The sequence below is a fragment of the Macrobrachium rosenbergii genome, chromosome 53, assembly GCF_040412425.1.
Source record: "Macrobrachium rosenbergii isolate ZJJX-2024 chromosome 53, ASM4041242v1, whole genome shotgun sequence".
Classification (NCBI taxonomy): Eukaryota; Metazoa; Arthropoda; class Malacostraca; order Decapoda; family Palaemonidae; genus Macrobrachium; species Macrobrachium rosenbergii.
In genome coordinates, this window is record NC_089793.1 from 13,116,084 (window position 1) to 13,138,835 (window position 22,752).

The window sequence follows — 22,752 nt, forward strand, 5'->3', positions numbered from 1 at the left end:
CATGTATTCTTCATATAATCACAAGAATACCCATTCATACTCGTAAAATATTCCTGCTTATTTCTATCTTCCCGATTTAAGTCGTTCTCTGATGAATTCCCATTTTCTATATTTCCTCTCTTCATATGAAAAGTTTAATATGTATTTTTGTTGGCAGATAGCGGTGTGCATTGTTTGCTCTGTGAACTTAACTTTCAAAGCATGGAAAAAATACTAAATTCTGAGTGTTGAATGAATCAATATTTTATTCTTCTTTTTACCTTTTTACCATCCAAAGTAGTTTTTTTGACACACTGAATATAGTCAAATCTATGACTTCCAAGTTAACTTGGGAATGTAATCATCAACAAAAATTATGCACTACTACACATTACAACCCAACTTAAGAACAATTCAAGATACTGTATGAATGGCTGCCCTGAACATAACTCGTTTGTAAGTCGGGTAGTGACTGCATCATCAAATCCTTACCGATCCTAGGGCACCAACAAAGTCATTTTTCTTCTGGTCTCTCAATCCAGCCAAAAGTCTTCCTTCTATAGATGATTCCTTATTTCCCTTTAGTACAAGAAGAGCTTCCTCAGCATTATGAGTTTTCTTCCAGACAATGCGACATTTATTCAAAATAAAATTATCATTTTCTCGTGGGGCAAGAATCAAATCGATAGCCTGGAATTGAAAAAATATAATAAAATTTATTGAATACATACATCTCTTTAGCCAAATATAAGGAACTTTCAGAATATTCAGCATACAAAAGCTTCTATAGTAGTTTAACATGAAATTTTAACCATGGTTAAGTGTGAATAAGATTGGAGAAAAAATTTTATATTTGTTAGATAATGAGCTGGGTAATACAGCTCATTATCTAACAAATGCAGTGCTTGTGCATGTTGGAAATGAGCCATGATCCAATTTGGCCAAAGTAACAAATGACTCAAACACTTACATGCCATGCAAGATTTTTCTAAGACATATGCAAAACCAGTTACTTTTATTAGATAACACCTAGATTATCACATTTAAAAAATCCAATAAAAATTACCCCTGACCTAAGATAAGTTACTGGTACTTGACATTCCCTACTTATTTTTCTCCCAAGACTGGAATATCAGTGCCATTAATTGTGATCCTGGGTCAACTCGTGTGCTTATTTGTAACATTTCTAAACTCTGCAATAATATACTGTAGTCCAAAATATAAAGTCTTTAAGATTTTAAAATTTGATAACTCCTTGTTTTTACATCACATTTTCCATTTCTTGCAGTAAATGTAAAATTCTATCCACCCTTCTGCCTTATTGACTTTTCACCTGTCTTGAGAAACTAATTTATAATAATAATAATAATAATAATAATAATAATGATAATAATAATAATAATAATAATAATAATAAAATGACAATAATAGATTTTATGCAAAAATTCCTATTAAGACAAAAACAACACCTATCAGTTCTGCCATAAATTCTGAAATACTTTCGTTACAATTTTTCACTTGAAAGGAATATAATGATTTTTTAGCAACTCCCAAACTACTTTCTTTTACCCCGTGATAGTTTGATAAACACTCCTTTGCATGCAATGCAATAGATTTCTTATTCAATTGAATGAAATAAGGTATACTTATTTCATTCTTTTAATCATGATAAAGCAGTTTATGAGATCAATGAGTCACATTTCTATAATCTCAAAGGGCTCACCCAAAAGGGTTTGCTCCTATGAGATGAAAACTGGAGGGAGGTAAAGTTGAAGAAGTTGGATGGTAAGATACTTTTGGAAGGAATTTAGAACATTTGAGTAGTTCTACCAATGGTGTTGAACATACTACCAAAGCGTTAAGATACATTGGTCTTTGAAGAAGAAGGAAGATTTAGACTAGTTCAAGAGCAGGGACATTATTTTTTCCCAATTACCTTGCTGATTAACAAGTGGAAAAACACATTTGGCATACAATCACAGTTTTCATAACACCTAAATGGTGTGCACAAAATATGGTATATTTAAAATATCTTTCTCCAATTCATGCTGACTGTTTTATAACACTTCAAAACAGGTACATAATAAAGCGTTGAGAACCAAAATAGTTTATGAAACCATTGGTCTTTAGAGATTCAACAGAAGATATTATTACATCAGTTGTTTTATCACCTTCACTATGTCTGTTAAGGACAAACTGCATTAATACTTAAACCATCATTATTATTAATTAAACAATACATCACTAGTTCAAGAGCAAGGACATTATTTTACACACACACACACACACACACACACACACACACACACACACACACACACACACACACCATCATCATAAAGTTATCTAGAATGTTAGGCCTATCATTTTGATGGCAGTTAACAGCATTTCTTATTATCTAAGTTTCTAAAGAAATTAATACACAATGACTAAATGCCATTCAGCTACCACAAGTGGAGAATGTCTCACTTATAAAAAAGATACCGTTTAGTTTAACCAGACTCACTGGGCTGATTAACAATGTGAAATAATAAACTGTTACATGGTTTGGCGAAGGAAGCGTATGTTCAATCTTTATGCAACAGTTTTCAGGGGAGTTAGGTACTCCCAACATAAGGCAACAGTAATGTTTTCCTCGTTCTCTCTGTTGTTGTAATACTTTGTTAAAACTGTACACAAAATATGCAGTATATTTAAAATATATTTTCCCAATTCATGTCTTTTAAGTACATAACATGTTATATGACTGACTGATTTTAATCCAGTTGATTTTATTATCAATAATATTAAAAATGAACAAACAATAAATGGAACACTAACATGAAAAATAAGGTTTCACTAAATGACCACGAAAATACAAAATGAAGACAAATCCACAAAGAAATATACAGTTACACACACACAATACTACAGTACATCAGCTTCCTATCTGAAGTGGTATGCCAGAATGGGTGAAGGGTTTGATTTGATTTTATGAAATTTAAGGCTGTTAAGCCAAGAACAGGGGCACTTTCATTCACTTAAGAGTTCAAGACAGTGAAAAGAGAGAGTGGTTGGACAGCACGACAGAAATTCAAAAAAGTAGAGAAAGGAACTAAACAGATCTAAAAGTTGAAATGCAAGAAAACCCTGCAGTTGCACAAGAAGTAACAATTAAAAGGTACTGACAGGAAGATTGAAAAGAGGAAGTGGAAATGGAGGTACAGTTAAGCAAAAGGCTAAAAAGTGGGTGCAGCCAGGGGCCCAAGGGAAGCTGCAAACATCCTTTAATAAGCCTACACTGCACCACATTGAAGTACACCATAGGTGAAGGATAAACAATTTTTTGTCATAACCTACTCTCAAGAGTAGTGAGGGCTTGATCATTGTTCCCATGCAATTCAAAACGAGTTAAAAATATCTAAATGTTTTCAAATTTTCAAATAAGTACCAATACCAGACAAAATGTTAAGATGAAAACATTGAAAAACATAACACTAAAACTAAACACATAAAGACGAAATAAAATATACAAAAATACACTGGATATAATTACCTGAGCACAATCTGAAATCTGTTTCCTTTTAACTGTCCTAACTTCTGAGGTGTTGGCCTGAATTTGAAGTTACCTAAATGAATGGATCGGTGGTTGGCAGCCTGGCAAAGCCTTTCTGGAGCAACCTAAAAAAAAAAAAAAAAAAACTAAATTAAATGTATAATGTCAATTTCCTTTAATATTTCACTTCACATCATTCACAACCAACTTCTCAATTTGTTGACTGACCTGATAAAATATGGATGCGACACTGCAGCTACATAATAATTCCCTGCTTTTCTAAATTTACTAAAAAATACTCAAGGGTTACATTTCAACAGTTTTAATCAAGTAAAAGAAAAACAATTACGTAATTACACCACTGGGTCGATTAAAATAAATGAGTTAATTTATAAGATTATAAACTTACAGGAGTATTAATCTACAAGCAACATGGCCCAAAGTTACTATTATTATCATATAGTTTTGCCAAACTATTCTTTACACTAATGGAGCTGGCCACAAGAGTTTATTCAATTACAGGAACTTAGAAAGTTATGGACTCTATATAAAGATGTTGAACATCCGGGCTAAATTCATTTAATTTTTTTCCAACACTAATATCATAATATTTCTCACTCACATCAGGATCAAACCCAGAACTCTCAAATGAAAGACATGGGCACTACCAAATAACCCACTCACTCGAGTCCTGGGTTCAATCCTAATGTGAGTTTAAATCTATTGCCATCACACATGTAACTGAGTATTGATTATTTCCACTCATATAACTGCAAGTTAAAAATATGACAGTCACAAATTACCTATGCTTGTTTTATGGGGAAGTAAAAGTTTTTCTTTTTTATGCCACAGCATACAGTACTTGAATGGAAGCACAAGAAAAGCCTTACATCTCACATAAGTCTTCCTAACATAAGGATCCATATCTAATGTGCGCTTTATGTAGGGACCAACAGTGTGCACTCTAGAAAACTAGTGAAGTGCATCAACTTGTCTGTGGATCAGTGGTTTTTATACACTCAGTGATGATCTACTAAGAGTCGTGTATCAAAGGCCATAGGTTAAGCTGCTAGTGACTTTTCCTCATCATACTTTGCCGCAGCAAGTATTGTTGAATTCAAGTCTTGTTTGAAGGGGCTTCCAAGTCCTCAAAGTTTTCTCCTCACATCAAGACCAAAGTAGGAAACATCAATCTTCTGGGGTCTCCATCCCTTCTGTCTTTTCCCCTGATGAGGTTTCACTGCCTCTGGAGTCTCATTCATAAGTCTTCCCCCTGTTACAGCTAGTAGGGACTTTAAAGTCTCTTCATCTCAACCCTTGTCTTAGGAATTGTGCCTCCTACTCATTTTCAACATTTTCATACCTTTGCCTTTCTTGAATTCCAGAGATCAGCAAACACATCTGTTGATAATATCAAAAGGGTGGCTTGATGTTTCATGAGTTTTTGGCTGCTGTTTATTCATCCCTCAGGGTCCTATTCGCTTTTGGCCCCTATGCCTGTGCCTTTGTCCACCCTAACTTCAATGACACCTCCCAAAAGCCTTTAATCCACACCCCACATGGTCTTGTCTACAACTTTGCCCTTAACCTATACATATGGCCTTTACTGCTCCTGTGGCAATCACTGCATCAACAGCTTTGACACAGTGAATTTTTCAATATTCTGCTCTGCCCTCTTCTCACTTCCTTATGACCTTGCTTAAAGGATATTCCTAGTCTGCCTGACCCAGCCTTTGCAAAAAATATGTCTTCAATTTCAGATGAGATGCCCCAACTTCCTGAGTATTTTGTAGCACTTTTGAGTAGACACACCATCGCTGAACCTTTTCATTATACTGTCAAGCCTTCTGAGAACCCACCACCAGCAGTCTCATATACTCAATTTCACTGCTCCTGTCATAATTACAAATTACACCATTGTTTTCCAGGTCACCCCAGAGGAACAAGCTAGTCTGAGTCTTCTAAATCTAGGAAAAAGTCAAGCTACTATTCTCCTGAACATCTCAATTGCATATAAGACTACTCTTCTACACATTGAGCTTATGGATTATCTCGTCCTACTAATAACTCTCTTCTGGTTGCTCATGACTGACAATTTAACTGCAGCCACTCCAGGATGACACTTCCTTTGGGGCAATCCTCTACTGGGTCTGCAATATCTTCAGAACAGACCTGCCATCCCAACCAAGTGTTTAGATTCCAATCACAAGAATCTCTTGCTGTGTAAGAAGGGCTGCAGTTCCAGGAGAGATTATGACCATCCCTGAGTGCTCCTCATCATATTCCTCTCCCAGATCAGCACTAAAAAACTTAGCAAATCCATGGCTACTCCTTTTGATGTAGCCGTAAGTTATAGCTTGGCTGCCTTATCAGCAATCTCATTTCCCATAACCCACACAATGCAGATTAAATACATGGTAACCACATCTCTGCCATCTTGTTAACACATTTCCAGAAAAGAGACAACATCTGTTATTAGCAAAAAAAAAAATCAATGTAATATAAAATGTTTTCCCCCTTTCTAGCATTAATTTTCTTATTTACTTGTTTGTTCATACCTCATTAGGTATCATCAAAACTTACCCTAGGTACAGACACAAGCTGACTTGTCTTCCCTCTACGATCCTTAGTTCCTGCATAGGCAAACATGTTTGGTTTCACTCTGAAAGAAGGAAATTAATTTCAATTTTACATGTAACTCTCAACAACATTACACTCATACAAATTTACAACATTTATCACTCATAAAACAATGTCAAAATGTTTTTAAAATTCATGGCTAGGTAAAAACATACCCAGTTCTCCTAGCTAGATGATTTATAGCATCCAAGGTGTCAATATTCTCCTTGTACATTACAAATGTAGTGTACATAAGTGATTTAGGCCAGGAACTTCTCTTAGGTATACTGCCATCAGCAGCTGCAAAAGTGAACCAATTATAACCACATCTGCTTTATTCACACAGTGATACACACCTAACAAGAAATGAGAAAACTGCTAATAAGAAATGAGAAAACTGCTAAAGTGTCAAGTACAGTATGTGTCTGATTCAAATAATCATATTCTGTTAAAAGAGAATCCTTTTCTAAAAGCATAAGATTTATCAATTCACATCTCTTCTTATGTAACATAAAGTAGCTGCCAGTCAAAACAGTTAGGATGGGACTGAACTTTAGTAATATTCAACGCTACTTCATGTATATTATAATGCAAATGATTTTGTATGAGAAGGTGAAGAATGTTAAAGAACTTTATTTTAAACAATTTATACTAAAATACCAAAATGTTGACTTGTTTTTTACCACACATTTTCCCAGAAAGGAACATTGTTTTCATAAATATTTTTCATACAAACATATTTTTCATTAAAAACCCATTAAATCACAAACAGCCTTGCTTCTCAGCAAACAGCTTTCCTGTTGCACAAAATTTCTAAATTCTATGAGACAAAAACCAAACTGACCATGCCCTGACTGCACTCCATCATCCTCCAAAACTCACTCTTCCTTGTCAAACCTCAAGAACATAGTGTGTGTGAGGGAAGGGAATAAGGCACAAGGTGCTATGATTACTAGATTTGTATAGAAACATTTTTTTTTTAAAACCTTGATCTGAAATACCTTTCTTTCTCCCTTATGTCCTTTTTAGATAAAGATCCACATTTTCCTAACCCTTCATGTGGAGGTCAACAGTTTTACCTGCAGAAAATATGCAATGGGTGTGCCAACAGTCCACTCATCAGTGTTTTTTATGCACAAGAGTTCTTGATGAAAGTTAAACTACTTCTTGATGAAAGTTGGCATTTTAGTCTTCACACTTGTAGATGATTCTTGTTCTCATATTTACCCAAAAAAACCTGAACAATCAAGATATGCATCAACCTCCTACATGATAAAACAACTTCATCGACAGCATTAAGGACCTCTAAAGAGAATGACTAGTCATATAATGGTGGGGGAGATCCCATCTCATACCCATGCCTCCAAGTTTCACATATACTAGTCTCCCTCTACTTCTCCAGTCACTCAAAATCAATGTATAACCCTTCATGGTATAATTACATGATAATAATTACGGTCCAGCCTTGAAAACCCGGCATTCCATGGTCCAGTAACTCCATTATTCCGAGATATTTTTGAATCAGCCGCCTATAGTTCTAGAGCAGCTACAAGGGCTGTGCCACATTTCAGTTTTTGGATTTATTTTGAATTTCGGGACTGAAGCTTGCTCTGCAAATACACGAGCAGTTTATTTCCAACAAAAACATTCTGTGAAACTCAAAAATATACAGGATACAAAAGAACTTTAATTTGTGTTTATACTCGTGTATCTGCCAATCTCATGTATCAGGCAATCATTAAAATTTCATCCAAAAACATGATGTTATTATATACATCATGTACTGTACTGTATAGTGTGAGGTGTATTTACAGTAGATTACACTAGGATAGGCTATCTACAGGTATGCCTGTCTCAGTTTCGGTAGATACCATTGATAATGCATATTATATCTGCATTAGCTTTTAACTAATAAATAGACCATGAACCCAACGTTCATTAGGTTAAATGCATACCTTCATAAATTAAATCAGGCTTACCAACACTGTGACTTGTCTAAAAAGTCATCACTATGTCTTACAATCAACAACCACTTACTGGACACCGGCATAAACAACAGCAAGTACTGACATATAAACCATCGAATTGAGAAACAGCCGTTAGCTGATGTCAGTTACCATAACTAATGTATGTCAACTTGTTAAAAATTTGCTAATTTTCAATGGTGACTTCCATAAATAAGAATAAAATAAATCTGTATTCAACCTTCACTCAATTAAGAGGAAATTGTTAAGAATGTATGCCACTTAATTTACGGTTGTAGCTGTGGCAGAAGAAACGAATAATTTGCAGGCCACAAAACGTTTTGGAAGATCCAAAAGCAACATCTGAAAATAGCAAAATCACACCTTTACTTCATTTAATTTACTGCATTTATAAATAGAGTTGCATTTTTAAACCTTGCTTTGATAATTTACATATAAAATGAACCTTTACTTCATTTAATTTACTGCATTTATAAATAGAGTTGCATTTTAAATCATTGCTTTGATAATTTACATATAAAACGAACCTCTGAAATGCATTTCATTTAGCAACTAATGGCTGTGCTGATGTCATTAAAATGCAATCAACTGATGATTGTAAGACTATAAACATAAGCAGAATGCAAGTGATGTGAGTCCGCTATGTTCATAAATTATAATATGATATGACAATAATGCATGAAATATAATTGCATACAATATGTAAAACAAGTTTTACTAAAATTACCATTATTCTTAATACAACTCTCTCTCTCTCTCTCTCACATACATACACACACCTGCAGGTTTAAAAACAAAACAGCAGATTTTTTAGGTTTAAAGTAAAACCAGAAGATTTTCAGGCCAAAAAAAATAGAAAACCAGAAAAGTTTGTTTAACCAAAAACTCTTTTTTAGGGTTCTAAAGGATGTGAGCATGGTCTAGGTTGCAAGAAGATCAAAATTTGACAGAAGCTTATGGAGTAGGCCAGAATTTTGCTAGGGAACTAAACCTTACGAATGACAGTGATTATTCAAAAGTTTTGTTCTACTTTTGATAACACAGCACTATATATGTGGAATGAGCTGGCAAGACTGTCTGCATAAGGGTTTGTTTTAGGGGTGATTTCTAACATCTGGGATATTCTGTGGTTCAGCTTTGGCCTGGTCCCAAGGGTGCTGGTTTTAAGAGGTCGGACTGTATATATTTTTATACAATTAAGTTTAATAAAGACAGGTTAATAATCTTGAAAAAACATACATATATACAGGCAGTCCCTGGGTTACAAGGGGCTCAGCCTGCGATGTTCTTTAAATACATTCACCAAAAATTATTTCCTGGGTTACAACACGTTCCGGGTTTACGACGCCGATCCGACAGAAGAAATATGGCTCAAAAAAAGGGCAGAATGATAAAAATTTAGAGGTTTTTTATTAAAAACTCAATAAAAATGCAGTTTAAATCATTTACAAGACACCCAAATGATTAAAAGTAAGGTTTTCTTACAATTTTCAACATTCTGGGTTACAATGATTTTCAGCTTACATCTCGGCGTCAGAACGGAACCCCAGTCGTAAACCAGGGACTACCTGTACAGTCTATTATCTCTCTTCCTATAGGGTATCTTCTGAGTAAATGTAATCCTTGTTACACCATCACAATGGCCAGCAACATAAAATAATGAATAACAAAGTTCAGGGTATTCACCATTAAAAAGTGTAACAATGACAAAGATTTACTCACCTTTCTTTTTCTGAATAACAATATATTTATTGCCATCATCACTCTCCTTGTAGCAACTCACTACTGACGCATATTTGGCTTTGACAGCACGATGAATGTTAGTACGTCCCTCTTTGGAAACACCGTTTACATTAATCAAAACTTCATTCAGACCTGTAAGAGTAAATAAAATAAGTATCTTCACTTTCAGGGCTTATGCTAATTTCTTTTAACAGTAACTCTTAAAAAAAAGTGTCTTTATCAAAACTAAATTAACTTTTTCATTACAAACCCATTACTTTTGCTTAGTTTCTTGTGTATTCCCCCAAATCTGATAACATTAATCCTAAAAGAAGGAACTTTTAGGAAGAGAGGAAGAAGAAAATGACTGAACATTTACCTAACAGAATGGTTGGGAGGTACAGTACAGGCAGTCCCCGGTTTATGACGTGGTCCCCGAGACGTTCCAAACGACGCTTTTCAAATATATTCATCAGAAATTATTTCCCAGTTTATGACACATGTTCCAAGGTTATGACGATCGCATAACCGATCCGACAGAAGAAATATGGCTCCAAAATGGCAGAATAATGCAAATTTGGAGGTTTTTGATGAAAGACTCATAAAAATGCAGTTTACATTCATTTTCAACACACCCAAAGCATTAAAAGTAAGGATTTCTTAGGATTTTTTTTTCGACGATTTTCGGTTTACAATGACTTTCAGTTTATAAACGGAAGCCCCGTCATAAACGGGGACTGCTATGTATATCCTTTTGGTGAAAGCTAGGTTTATATTGAAAACATTTTTGTTTTGTTAAAATATAAAAACTGGTTCATGCACTAACTTTTTACTTTTCTTATCCTCAACAGCAACTTACAGAGGGAGGAAGCAGCTCTGATGTCACTGTAATGACAAGGCATGAGGGAAGCAGGAAGAGCTCTGACATAGTGAGAGGTACAGTCCAAGTTGCTGTCATAACTAACAGAGGGAATTTATCAGCAAATCATCTAAATATATCTACAGACGAATGCTGTAACTGTGGAACCAAACTCGAACAGACAAAGATGTTATCTTCCATTTGAAGCACACAGTAACTGGGAATCAGCATATCTCATAACAATGGAAGGAAGAGAATCCCCTCTTTGAATGAGGCATTGAACCAAAGCCAAAAAGGATTCTAGAACATGATTTGGTTACATGGGTAAAAATCAATGAAGGGCCACCATCCCATGACCTCTTGGTGACCATGAAAAGATGATTGTAAAAGCCCCACAGTTGTTTACCGCCTCTTCTACTTGCTCAGCTACCATTAATCTCACCTACTGATGCAAATTTTTCCAATCCTATAGTCTAAAAGGTGAAGGGAACTGGCTCAGCTGAAAACAGTGGGTTATTTCCAGAAATTGCAGATAACCTTCCTTCAAGGTCCTTAATTGCCATGGTTCTAAACCCACTTCCTGCTATATCAGATATTTCTTGGAACAAGCCCCATTGTAGAACAACTGCATTATGAGTAAGCACATAATTCACCTCTTGCTCCAAGATCCTCCAGACAACTTGAAAAAAGACTTGGGCCTTGCCCTGCCTGAAATGGTGGGTAACAATCCCTAGCAGTAGGTCTGGCAGCCATGGTGTTAAACAGATGACTCATGGGCATTCTCAGCATTCTGTGCTCTTAGTAGGATCTGGCATAAGGCTCTATGGGGACTGAATATTGAATTACCCTCCACCAGCAATCGCCGTGAGAATAAATATAAAAAATGGAGTTGTATTACCCTTGTTCCTCATTGCTACCTGTAAAGGAAAGATATGGGACCCACAAGATAATGATAAAAATGATGAATGAAGCATTTTACCAACTAAAAATGAACAATTTGGGAATCCTGTATCCTTATATCTGTTGTTGTTAAAAAAAAAAAAGAACAACCTCAATTATTCTCTCTCTATATATTGTATATATAAAATGCAAATATCTGTACAGTATATCATGATTACTATAAATATATCGACATTAAAATACAATATTCCTTCGACATTCATATCAACTTAAAAATACAAACACTACTTCCTAAAACATCATGAAAACTTGGTTATTAACCTTTCTTGACAGTAGTTTTATCTTGTTCTTTTGGGGGATCCGTATCTGTGACATCATTACTGAGCTCCGATTTCTTAGGAGGCTGTGTCAATGGGATGCGTGCAGGATGAGGAATCCCAACTAATTCATCCAGCTGCTGAATAACGGCAGGTGACAATTCAGGTGGAAGTTCGTCAGGTAACTCTGGAAATAGATAGCCTAACTTCATGTATGCAACAAAAAGACTGCAAACATGTTCCTTACACCAGCAGGCACACAATGAAAATTCATATCCAACACACCAAAATTCACTGGCAAAAAACAATTTGGTAATGCTGACCACTGTAACTGTAGAATAATAAGATATCAGAAAACTAAAAGCTGAATTTTTATGTATTATGATTGTCCACTGTCTTTCTACCACATATGCATATGGCAAGGAAGCTTGAGTACTTAACTCAAACTTCTCCCACTACCAGGTCCTAAGTTCCTTGACTAGTTTTATGTATAGTATTCTTTAACAAATGGTCTAATAATTTTACCTCTTTCTTTTTTCCCTATTACTTTTGGTGCCTCATCTTTATCTGTTATTTGTTCTGTAAGTGCTACATATAGTTACATAAGGTACCTAAATGGTTTAATGTGCTGTAATGTTTTACAACTTGAACACAAAAAAATAAAGAACTCACCTCCAGCAGATACTTCTGGGGGAGAGGGAATATTCCTGTCTGTAAGGTGAACTATCTCTCCAGAATTTGACACTTCATTTACAATGAAGTCGGAATATCTGCAAAATATAAATGTTTATTTCAAATAAATCAGTATAGCAATTGTTCAAGAATGAAAACCAAAACAATCCAATGCATTTCTGATAAGCACAAAGGAGGGTAAAAACATTAACTATTCTGATTATTACTACAAATAAATAAATACTCAAGCTCATAATTTGGTAATAAAAAAATCATCAATATTTTTACACAAGTTTTGACTTAGAGATCTAGATGTCAAATCACTGTTCCTATAGTATGTAAAGCTAGACATTTGAAGCCTGGCCCATTTACAGACCCACTTAATTTCAATGAGGTTTGGTAACAAAATTTTTTTTATGTGAAGAGTCTGAATAGGCAATTTAAAAAGTCACTTACACTTATCACTAAAATAAGGTCATTCAAATGACAGCACATAACTGTAAATAACAAAGAATTATGCATAAATTTACTTATACTGTACCAGCTTCTGTCTTGCTTTCTTTACAGGAAAATGATCTAAGATATCAAGATGTATTTTTTTCCAATTAATGATTACTGTTTAGGCTTGGCTTACATTCCTGCCCATCCCAATCACAATATGATGGGCACGATTAAAAAAAAAAAAAGACAGACAGAATAGTGAAATAAACTATCATTTTTTCAAACTTTTTCACTACCAGCTAAGTTCAGGAAGAATATCCAGATTAACAGAGTAAATACACTGATGCCCTGCTTTTGTAAATCAGTCTACTAACAACACTAAATATTGCAATTTTTCTACTTCATCTACTTATATTTGCATATTCCCTTCATGATAGAGGATTATGCCAACATTTCGTTATTTTTTGTATTTTAAATCCCAATGGTCAATACTTAAGCATAAAAAATCCTACCTCTGCTTTATGATTCCAAAGAAGCCTGGGTGCTTCCCAAGATACTCATCGATGCCAATTTCTGATTCTGCTGAATTACTAGGTTTCACAGGCTTCTTTTCCGATGCAATTTCTTCCTCATGCAAAACTTCACCACCCTCTTGTGTAATTTTTTCATCACCTTTCATGTCAACATTACTATCTTCCTTACCATCCTCTTGCATGTGCACGCTGTCCATCTGCAATAAAAAATATTGGTATGAAAAAGAATGGCTAAAAATCTACAGTCCTACAAAGACAATCATACACTTCAGTTTCTAATGGTAATGAAATCACATGGTTAACAGGAATATAAATTACTAGATGTGGAAATGCATGATAAATATTGCAATTAAAATTAATGCATTTTTAATAATAACACAATTTCAATCAAGCATTGTACATTATTATCCATTCTAAACCTTACATTTAGATAAAAAACTAATTCTTTATATGGTAAAGGACATAAGAGGCCTTCCCTCTCACTAAGCGACACAATTCTTTGACTTTCCAAGCCATAGGGTAGTTGTGTGATTGTAAAATTCTTATCAGAGAGAGAGAGAGAGAGAGAGAGAGAGAGAGAGAGAGAGAGAGAGAGAGAGAGAGAGAGAGAGAGAGAGAGAGAGAGAGAGAGAGAGAGACTATAATTTCTGTAGTTTTCAAGGCAGCAAAGTGTTGAAAAACTTAATTATGTTAACAACCTCTTCAAAATTATAGTGAAACTGATTTTATCATTTTCCTGTGGTGGTTCTGGCACTCAGCTTCTGCAAATAAAACCTGCCTCCTCTCCTCTGACTAAGCATAACACTTCTAGTTTAATTCTGGTCCAACTGGTGGACAGAGCTCCAAAATGGGATTTAGTCTTGACAGTCTTGTAAAGTCTACTAAAAAGAACTTTATGCACCGTTAAGGCTAGCATTCCTCAAGGTTTCTACTCTAAAGGCAGTATTCTTTATAGCATTTGCACTCTGAAAGGGATTCAGGAACTAAGTGGACTTCCATTTGAAGTAAACTGTGAGAGGGAAATATTCTTAGTGAGTGTTCTTTACCCAAGACTGTAGAGAAAAATGTTCCAGGTAACAATGAGAATGTCATGATGTCACACATGAAGAAAATGGGATTATGTTGACCCAGCTGTTTCAACCTTTTCATCTCCATCAATGCTCCCATTAATGGAAATTGTCAAAAACTCTACTTTGTTGATAATCTCCAAATCCTACAAGTTAGTTTCAGTTCAGAACTACAGTGCACTTTCACTAAGGTCAGGTGTATGAAATGGATATTGGGAGCTATTGAGTTAACTTTCTAAAAATAACTCCTTTTTAATCAAATGTATCTATGTAATAGTGAGTCATATACAGCAAAGATAACATGACACACATTGAGTGACACCTCCAGAAACGAGCTTTAACAACTTGAGCAACAAACATGTTACTGGTACCGGTACTTCAGAAAAGTCCAAACACATAAAACTCAAAATTCCTGCAACTAACCTTTATGTGAGGACACCGCTGCCAAGAAACTAACTTGTATGTCCTACAGATCCCTTCCCTCAACCAAAATGATATTGTACTCTCGGGTTCTCTTCTGTTCAGACCAATGAAGAACCTGGAACAGGCATGTCTGCAGATAAGCATATGCTCAAAGCAGAGAAGTGTTCCTACTGGGCAAAAGACATCCCCCTTTACCTGCCTCTGTAAAAAGATTAAGATTTATAATATACCTGACTGTTTCATACCAACCACTCAATCCCTCCACCACCACCCATGTTAGTTAGGATGCTGTATCCTGGTTACGTACTCATCTCATGAATCTTTAATGTATCTATGATTCTTTATGAAAGCCATTTTTTCTTAGTTGATAAAATAATTTTCACATTAAATATTTTGTGTGCTACTGAGGTACCACTCAAACTATTCCTGCATAACATCTTCAGTGCCTATTCATTACAAGTCACTTATCAAAAACTCATTACAACTGTACTATCAAATACTGCCCTTAAGTATAGTAGTACAGTACAGCATTCCTATTAGATACCAGCTAGTTTCTAACCAATATCCAGATAGGCTAAAATTAAAATATCATGTTTATTATTTCTAAAAACTCTAAAACTTTTCCATGACACCAAAAACATCTCAAAAGATTAACCAAGATGCTACTGGGGGATCTTACCTTATCTTTATAAAATTGCCTAAGTTCACTGTTAATGTTTTCCATAACAGATACAGTTCTTTAATGCATGGTGTCCTAGGTTGACTTAGGTTATATTGTACTGTATTCATGTAAGCATAATTGCCATTCTTTTCACCAAAATTTTAGGGGTGGTCTAGAGTGGTGACACACCCTGGCCAGGTAGTCACTGCTGCAGTTTTTCCCAAATGTTATGGGAAGGGGGGGGAGGGGTCCATTATGAACCAAAGCAGCCCTGGCCAGGTAGAGCGTAGCCCCAAGGTAAGGTTAGATTATGGAAGGTTAGGTTAGCATGTGTCCATATACATATGTACATTCACATAGATAGATAATTTAATTTCTATTTACCTCAATGAATGGTGCCTAAACAATTAGATTTACCTTGGACCATAAATAAATTGACACTACTGTCGTTTTAGTTTCTGTTTTAAGAGATAATAAATTGATCTGCAGGTAAGGTACAGTAATGGAGGACTAATGTTATAATTCTGTATCCATTAGATTTTCAATCTAAGTGAGCAGTAAATAATTTCAAAACCATAAAATATAAAGGTACAGTGTACATGAATTATAAATTTACTTTAATTAATTTCCTTTATCTAATTATACATAAATCACTAGGTGGTGATAACGTAAGAAAACCCATTACTGCAGCCTGACTGGTGCTGGAGTACTCCACTAATCCATACAACAGAAAAAAATTGTAATTATTTGACAACCTACAAATAATATTTCATTCTTGTTTATAACAAGTATAGGCTAACATAGCATTTTACTGATAAATAGACACATAAAGAGATAATGCTTTAAAGAACTATAGAACTATACAAGAGTATACGGACCGCTGCATTTCAGACCAGAAATTTTTGGCCCTTGACCTGACTGCCACCATCTCACTACAGATGTCAGTTAGAGATTTCTTGTAACCAATTAAGATCCAGTATAGGAGGTCAGAATTTCTGTACTTCACATTTATGACATATGGTGCTCTAGTTTAGGTTAGCATGGACTGCCCCAGGGGTTCTCCCATCAGTTAAGACCCAGGGCCTTGGGTTACATTTGGTTAGGCAAGGTAAGGTTAGGCTAGGATGCACCCCATAGCTTAGTCATCCTTTCCTGTGCACTTTTTACAACTGCATATCTTGCTAATACATTTTACACCATACCTGTTATTGTAATTCATTCATCGTGGGTTTTCACCCCCGAAAATCATGGTTACCCCCTGGGGGTCATCAAAAAGGTTCACAGAGACTAGCCTACACCAGACCTATTGGGGATGGGGGGGAAAAAAAGGGAGAGATTAAAGAGTAAGGGGTCAGGGCTAATGCAGACCTAGCAGGCATTTCGGTAAAACTTTAGTTTAGTTGCGCGGCCTGATTCCCGCCAGTCGCCGACTGGGACAGGTTACAGCCTTTTTGGGGGGGAGTTTCGCTGCATCTGGCCAGGTCAGGGCACGTCACCCTAAGTTAGGTTAGGTAGGTAAGATCTGGTTACGTCAAGACCTAGCATTGTAGGAAAGACTACGTGTGAGGAACGTGCTCTGGTCAACGACTGGCGGGAATCAGGCAGCGAAATTAAAGTAAAGTTTTATCAGCATTTCTGTGGTAAGTAATCAAGAGGGAATATGAACTAACCAGACTAACCTTTACCTAACCTAACCTCGGATGCCAAATCCTAATCTGACAGAGGAAGGGGTTGCAGCCCCCCCAAGGAACTCGTGACCCCTTAGGCCTACTCTGCAGTCTAGCAAGGGTCAACACTGCCAGTGATGGTAGGAATACCATAAACCACCAAGATAAAGGTTCACGTAGGCTAGTATCCTAAGACTGGGCCTATCAGGCAAAATATTGAATTTCCAAACAAGTGGTCTGCACCATCAACAAGATCACCTGAGCTACTTTAATGATATGTAGAGACCAAAACAAAATAAAAAAATTATACGGATTTGGCGCGATATCAATATAGTCTACTTTATAACTATCTAGTTCACAAGTATACCGTTGGAGAGATATCATTAAAAGATTTTATACAGAAAAATTACAAAAAATTTACCTGGTCAGTTTTTCGATAGCGATTCAAAACACGAGAAATTCACATTGCCTGTCCTCCACACCGGGTATGAGGTAAACGTTGCCTATGTAACGGCTCATCAGTTTTCTGGTCATGTTACTGTTAACGGCCGCATGAAGATGTTGTTTATTAATATTATATTATAATCTTCAACTGAAGAATATTGGGTGCGTATATAATCCAGTGCAGATGAGTCCATTGTAATGTCACATTAAGAATGAGCCAACAGGAGTTTGGTTTGTATGTCATTTGCATATATTTTGGTAGCCATGTTTAAGTTGCTTTGTTGACATTCGGAAAATATTTACAGAATTGCTTCCGGTTAGAAATTGACACGTGCTGATTCTGATTTTCTTCTTTCCATTTGCTTCCTTGACCTTTGACTCGATGGACGTAGCATAAAGCACTTGGTACGATGTCATGGTTCCTAGTTATTCTTGATTCAGTGATTGAACAACAAAAATTCGTAGTTGACGGAGTGGTGCCGAGAATCAAAACATAAAACGTAACCAGAAAACTGTTTATAGGTAAGCTCATCCTTGTTTTTGCATTCCCATTTCCACTCAGAGTGATGCAGGGATGGTGTTTTTAATCCTTTGTTGCATTGTATAACGTTAATAAAAGATGCTAGTGTCCGGTACACTGTTTAACTCATCTGAAGTATTCTTTAGGGGTTTAGACCTTGGTATAGCCTGTGTTGTGATAAAGACGTGATCTAGATGATGAGCATTCCGTGACTGTCAATGCTGAATTAAAAGTTTGCAGTTTTTATGAATTATAAATGCATCCACACGCCTAGGCCAGGTTTCAAGAGTCTGTTAAGTAGATTGCATACCTAAAAGTCATAAGCCTTTACATAAGGTTAATTTAAGGAAGCTTGGTGATTTAAACTGTAAGAAACCACAATGCATGTGGAGGACGGGTGATTTCTGTTTGTGTAAAAAAAAATGTGCATTGCACATCACCACTGCTAGTTTTTAAAGATAGCGGTCTTGCCTCGATAGGGATGGACTGCATTCCCAAACTGAATATTAGTATTCTTGAAAGTCATAATTCCATTTCGAAATTATTTTAACGAGAAATAATTAATTTGGTGTCTTACCCCCTGCTGATAAGACAACTTAGAAACTTGAAGCTTCTTTCAATGCATAAGTGTACCCATCAGTCAGAAGGATGTCAAACAAATTTTGTTCTGTGAGGATACTGTGGACAGTAATATCATAGAATCATTCAATACAAAGAGAAATTCTGAAGAACTTCATAGTACCAGTCCAGGTAATGGGCAAACTGGAAGAACAACTTGTAAATAACACTCTTAGACAATGAGTTTGCAAGTACAGTAGATTGTTCGTCAGCACGGAGATTTCATTTCATATCAGTTAAAATAGGAAAGCGTTCGGTCAAATCTTCGTTTCACTTTTTCTTCCGGTCTGTTGTCATTATGAGATATTGCATGTTCCAGTTGTTTGTTCTCACACACACACACACACACACACACACACACACACACATATATATAAATATATATATATATATATATATATATATATATATATATATATATATATATATATATATATATATATATATATATATATAATATATATATATATAAATTTCTGACGCACATCATGATCGTACCCAGGGTTCGAGCCTGACGTGAGTCAGAAATTTATTTCTGTTCCACACGTGATTGAGTGTTGATTATTTCTATCATATTCATACAGAAAGGATAATTCGAATGAAATGGTGTCAGTTGGGTCACTGGTGAGTCGGGAAATTGGGGAAAACACGCTGGTAAAGCCTTAGGTACAGTGGTATTAAGGTTCCAACTTCTTGTGTGGCTTGGCAGCGGTCTTGTCTTTCAACTGAAAATCTGTGTTCGACCCTGATGTGAGTCAGAAATTTAATTCTGTTCCATATGTGATTGTTATATATATATATATATATATATATATATATATATATATATATATATGTGTGTGTGTGTGTGTGTGTGTGTGTGTGTGTGTGTGTGTGTGTGTGTGTGTGTGTGTGTGTAGGCGATGTGGCTGAATGGCAGTGCAGTTCTTAGCTTAAAATTGAAATCAACGAAGCACGTGACATATAAATATACAACATTCAACAAGGAAAATTGAAACACAGGGTGTAAAACCTGACTGGTTCTTTTAGTTTAAAACATATTCAACAAAGCTGATGCGTATTGGTTGAAAATTACTATATGGATGCTTGGTTGCCAGTACTGACGAACATTCGGCCTAGTCAGTTGGAAAAAAAATCACACCTAATAAGAAAAAATGTGGGGGAGGAGTTCGCACCTCATTTGGGGCAGACGTCAGTGCACCATTAGCATATCTTGTTTATCCAAGCAAGTGGGCTTATAACTTTGCTGTCAGGCCCAGGTATTTTACCTAAGAAGGTTTTTAGTTTTATCCTGTTAGTGGAAAGTCCTCTCTTCGCATCGGGTCTCGACCTACAGGCAGTCTCGTAAGGCTTAGGTTGGATATAACTTTTTTTTTTTGACGAGTCAAAGTTAGAAGTACGGTAATTAGTTTAGCCAGTGACACTTGTCGATGTACTCCAGATTTTTCCCTTATGCTCTATGCTTAGCTTTGAAAATAACTCCTGCTTATGTTTTTCCTGCTTCCTATGAACTTTCCTCCTTAAAAACAGTCTAGTTTATCGCTCCACCCGAGTTTCTTGAAAATCCTTAGGCTGGTTGGTAGTGATTATATCTTCTCCTCTAGATCTATATTTCAGAAAGGTTGTTTTGCCATCCAAGTTTTGCTTGCTGGTGACATTTAAAGGGAGATTTTACTAGAATACTAAGAAATTGATGCTTTCATAATAATAATGAAATATTGGCAGGACAAATTACCCGACCTTTACTGTAAGCTAGTCGTCCACTCGTCTCTGTATATGCGTCTATCGTATACATTACAGTACTGTATTCTTGAACAGATACCTGCATCGGCGTAAGATTTTTCAGCGAGAACGAATGAACAAACGGTTTTATCGAGCATTACTGCTCGTGGTTTGCGCGCAGCTTGATAGCCTCAGTAGGATCGAATGGCTGTTGTGTTGCTATCCCTTTCCAAACCAACGACCATCACACTTTTGTGCTCACACACCAGACAGATTGACATTTTACTTTGCTTGTTTATGCTATGTCGATGTCACCGCCCTCTCAGGGCTCTCAACGCTGTTTACGGTGTGTCCACACTACAGGGAAGCATGTCACAAACACACATCGGCCCACATTATTGCACACATATCACAAACAGGCTGAATACAAGTCAGCGACTAACTGGTATAGTTCCAACTAGCGCGCGCTTCATATGACTATCCAATTTTTGCCAAAAGTTCGTTTTCCACTTATGGCCGTTCAACAGTTACTTGTTTGTGATGTATATGCGAGAAGTAGCCAACGAGTGTTTACGACATGTTTTACTGCAGTGTGGACGCACCTTGACGATACAGACGTAGAAAGACGACCTATATCTTGCAACATTTCCCGATGTCCGTTGTTTATGAAAATCCTGAGACTCCGCAAGCTCTGGCCATTAAGATCGGAGGATAATAACCTAAATAGAAAAGTATATAATTAATGAAACAGAGATATTATTTATTCAGCGTAATTGGTATCTCATACAATTACCTATCGATAACTAATTTGTTAAATTACTTGACAGCTTTTGAATTTAGATCAGGTCGCCCGTAGCATATTCAAAGTTTTTTTTTTTTTTTTTGCATTCATACGGATTTCACCTCCTGTAAGCTTAGGCTTGCAAGATTTCACTACACATTAAGATGTGAAATTGAACGGATTTCATTATGAAATCGTTATCGTGTTAAGGATTGAGAGAGAGAGAGAGAGAGAGAGAGAGAGAGAGAGAGAGAGAGAGAGAGAGAGAGAGAGAGAGAGAGAGAGATTAGGCAAAGTTAAGACTAAGAATTTTGCAGAATATTCAAAAGGAGCAATGGGTAACAGCAAAATGGAAGGTTGCAGAGTTCAAAGTGGACTATTCGTCAACAATTATGGATATCAACGTATCATGGTTAGTCATCCTACTCTACTGCAATTGCAAGTTAGGGGCAGTCTCCGCTCGTTCGTTGTTTCGTTCGTTCGTTCGAGAGAGAGAGAGCCCTTTAATCACAACATGTGTTAGCAATCCCAGTTTGAAAGGGGCGAATGCAACCAAGAGTAGGCCTAAAACGGATTGAAACGAAGCCAGATATGGAGGAGTTACTTGATAAATGTGTATTATAATAAAATGCGATGCTCACAGTGTGCCAACAGGTGCGAACTGACAGCTTAACAAGGACAGCGCGAACAACTTCTATCACCATTTGACCACTTAAGATGCTTAACTGAAGGTCATCAGATCACATTTGCCATCAACGAACAAATAGGAATGGCATAAATATCTCCATTTGGTCGCAGCTCTTGTAACTAAGGAGTGTTCGTGTCGGGTCAGGACTTTTACCCTCGTCAGAGGTCATTTCATTTTTTTTTATTTGTTTTATTTCTGCTATATATGTGCTATATAAATTACCGCTTAGGTCAGTAGAGGATCATAGGCATAGGATTTCATTCCATGAAGCGAATGTCCTAACCACTGACTACGGTTTCCTGTTAGTGCGCGTGTCACACACAAATAAATATATATATATATATATATATATATATATATATATATATATATATATATATATATATATATATATATATATATATATATATATATATATGTATATATAGTTGTGTTTGCGCGTCTGTGTGACTGTGTTTACGTACAAATATATCACAGATAACAGTATCGTTCGCCTGTCTGCCTTGGTTTAAATATTTCAAAAGATTTAGATCTCTCTCTCTCTCTCTCTCTCTCTCTCTCTCTCTCTCTCTCTCTCTCTCTCTCTCTCTCTCTCTCCA

General features: G+C 36.0%; 1 protein-coding gene across 1 annotated transcript in view; it reads right to left on the reverse strand.

Moving 5' to 3' along the window:
- The window catches only part of Pus7 (pseudouridine synthase 7), a 35,335-nt gene extending 17,399 nt beyond the window's left edge, over positions 1-17,936 (reverse strand). Inside the window, exons 1-12 of the mRNA XM_067096311.1 lie at positions 17,802-17,936; positions 15,053-15,253; positions 13,542-13,759; positions 12,589-12,686; positions 11,921-12,103; positions 9,841-9,993; positions 6,310-6,433; positions 6,098-6,176; positions 3,515-3,639; positions 2,070-2,161; positions 1,903-1,915; positions 472-670 (exon numbers count right to left, since the gene is read on the reverse strand). Coding sequence (XP_066952412.1) covers positions 472-670; positions 1,903-1,915; positions 2,070-2,161; positions 3,515-3,639; positions 6,098-6,176; positions 6,310-6,433; positions 9,841-9,993; positions 11,921-12,103; positions 12,589-12,686; positions 13,542-13,759; positions 15,053-15,196 — 1,428 coding nt within the window. The 5' untranslated portion in view covers positions 15,197-15,253; positions 17,802-17,936. The remainder of the gene's footprint in view (positions 1-471; positions 671-1,902; positions 1,916-2,069; positions 2,162-3,514; positions 3,640-6,097; positions 6,177-6,309; positions 6,434-9,840; positions 9,994-11,920; positions 12,104-12,588; positions 12,687-13,541; positions 13,760-15,052; positions 15,254-17,801) is intronic.
- Between the last annotated feature and the right edge of the window lie 4,816 nt (positions 17,937-22,752).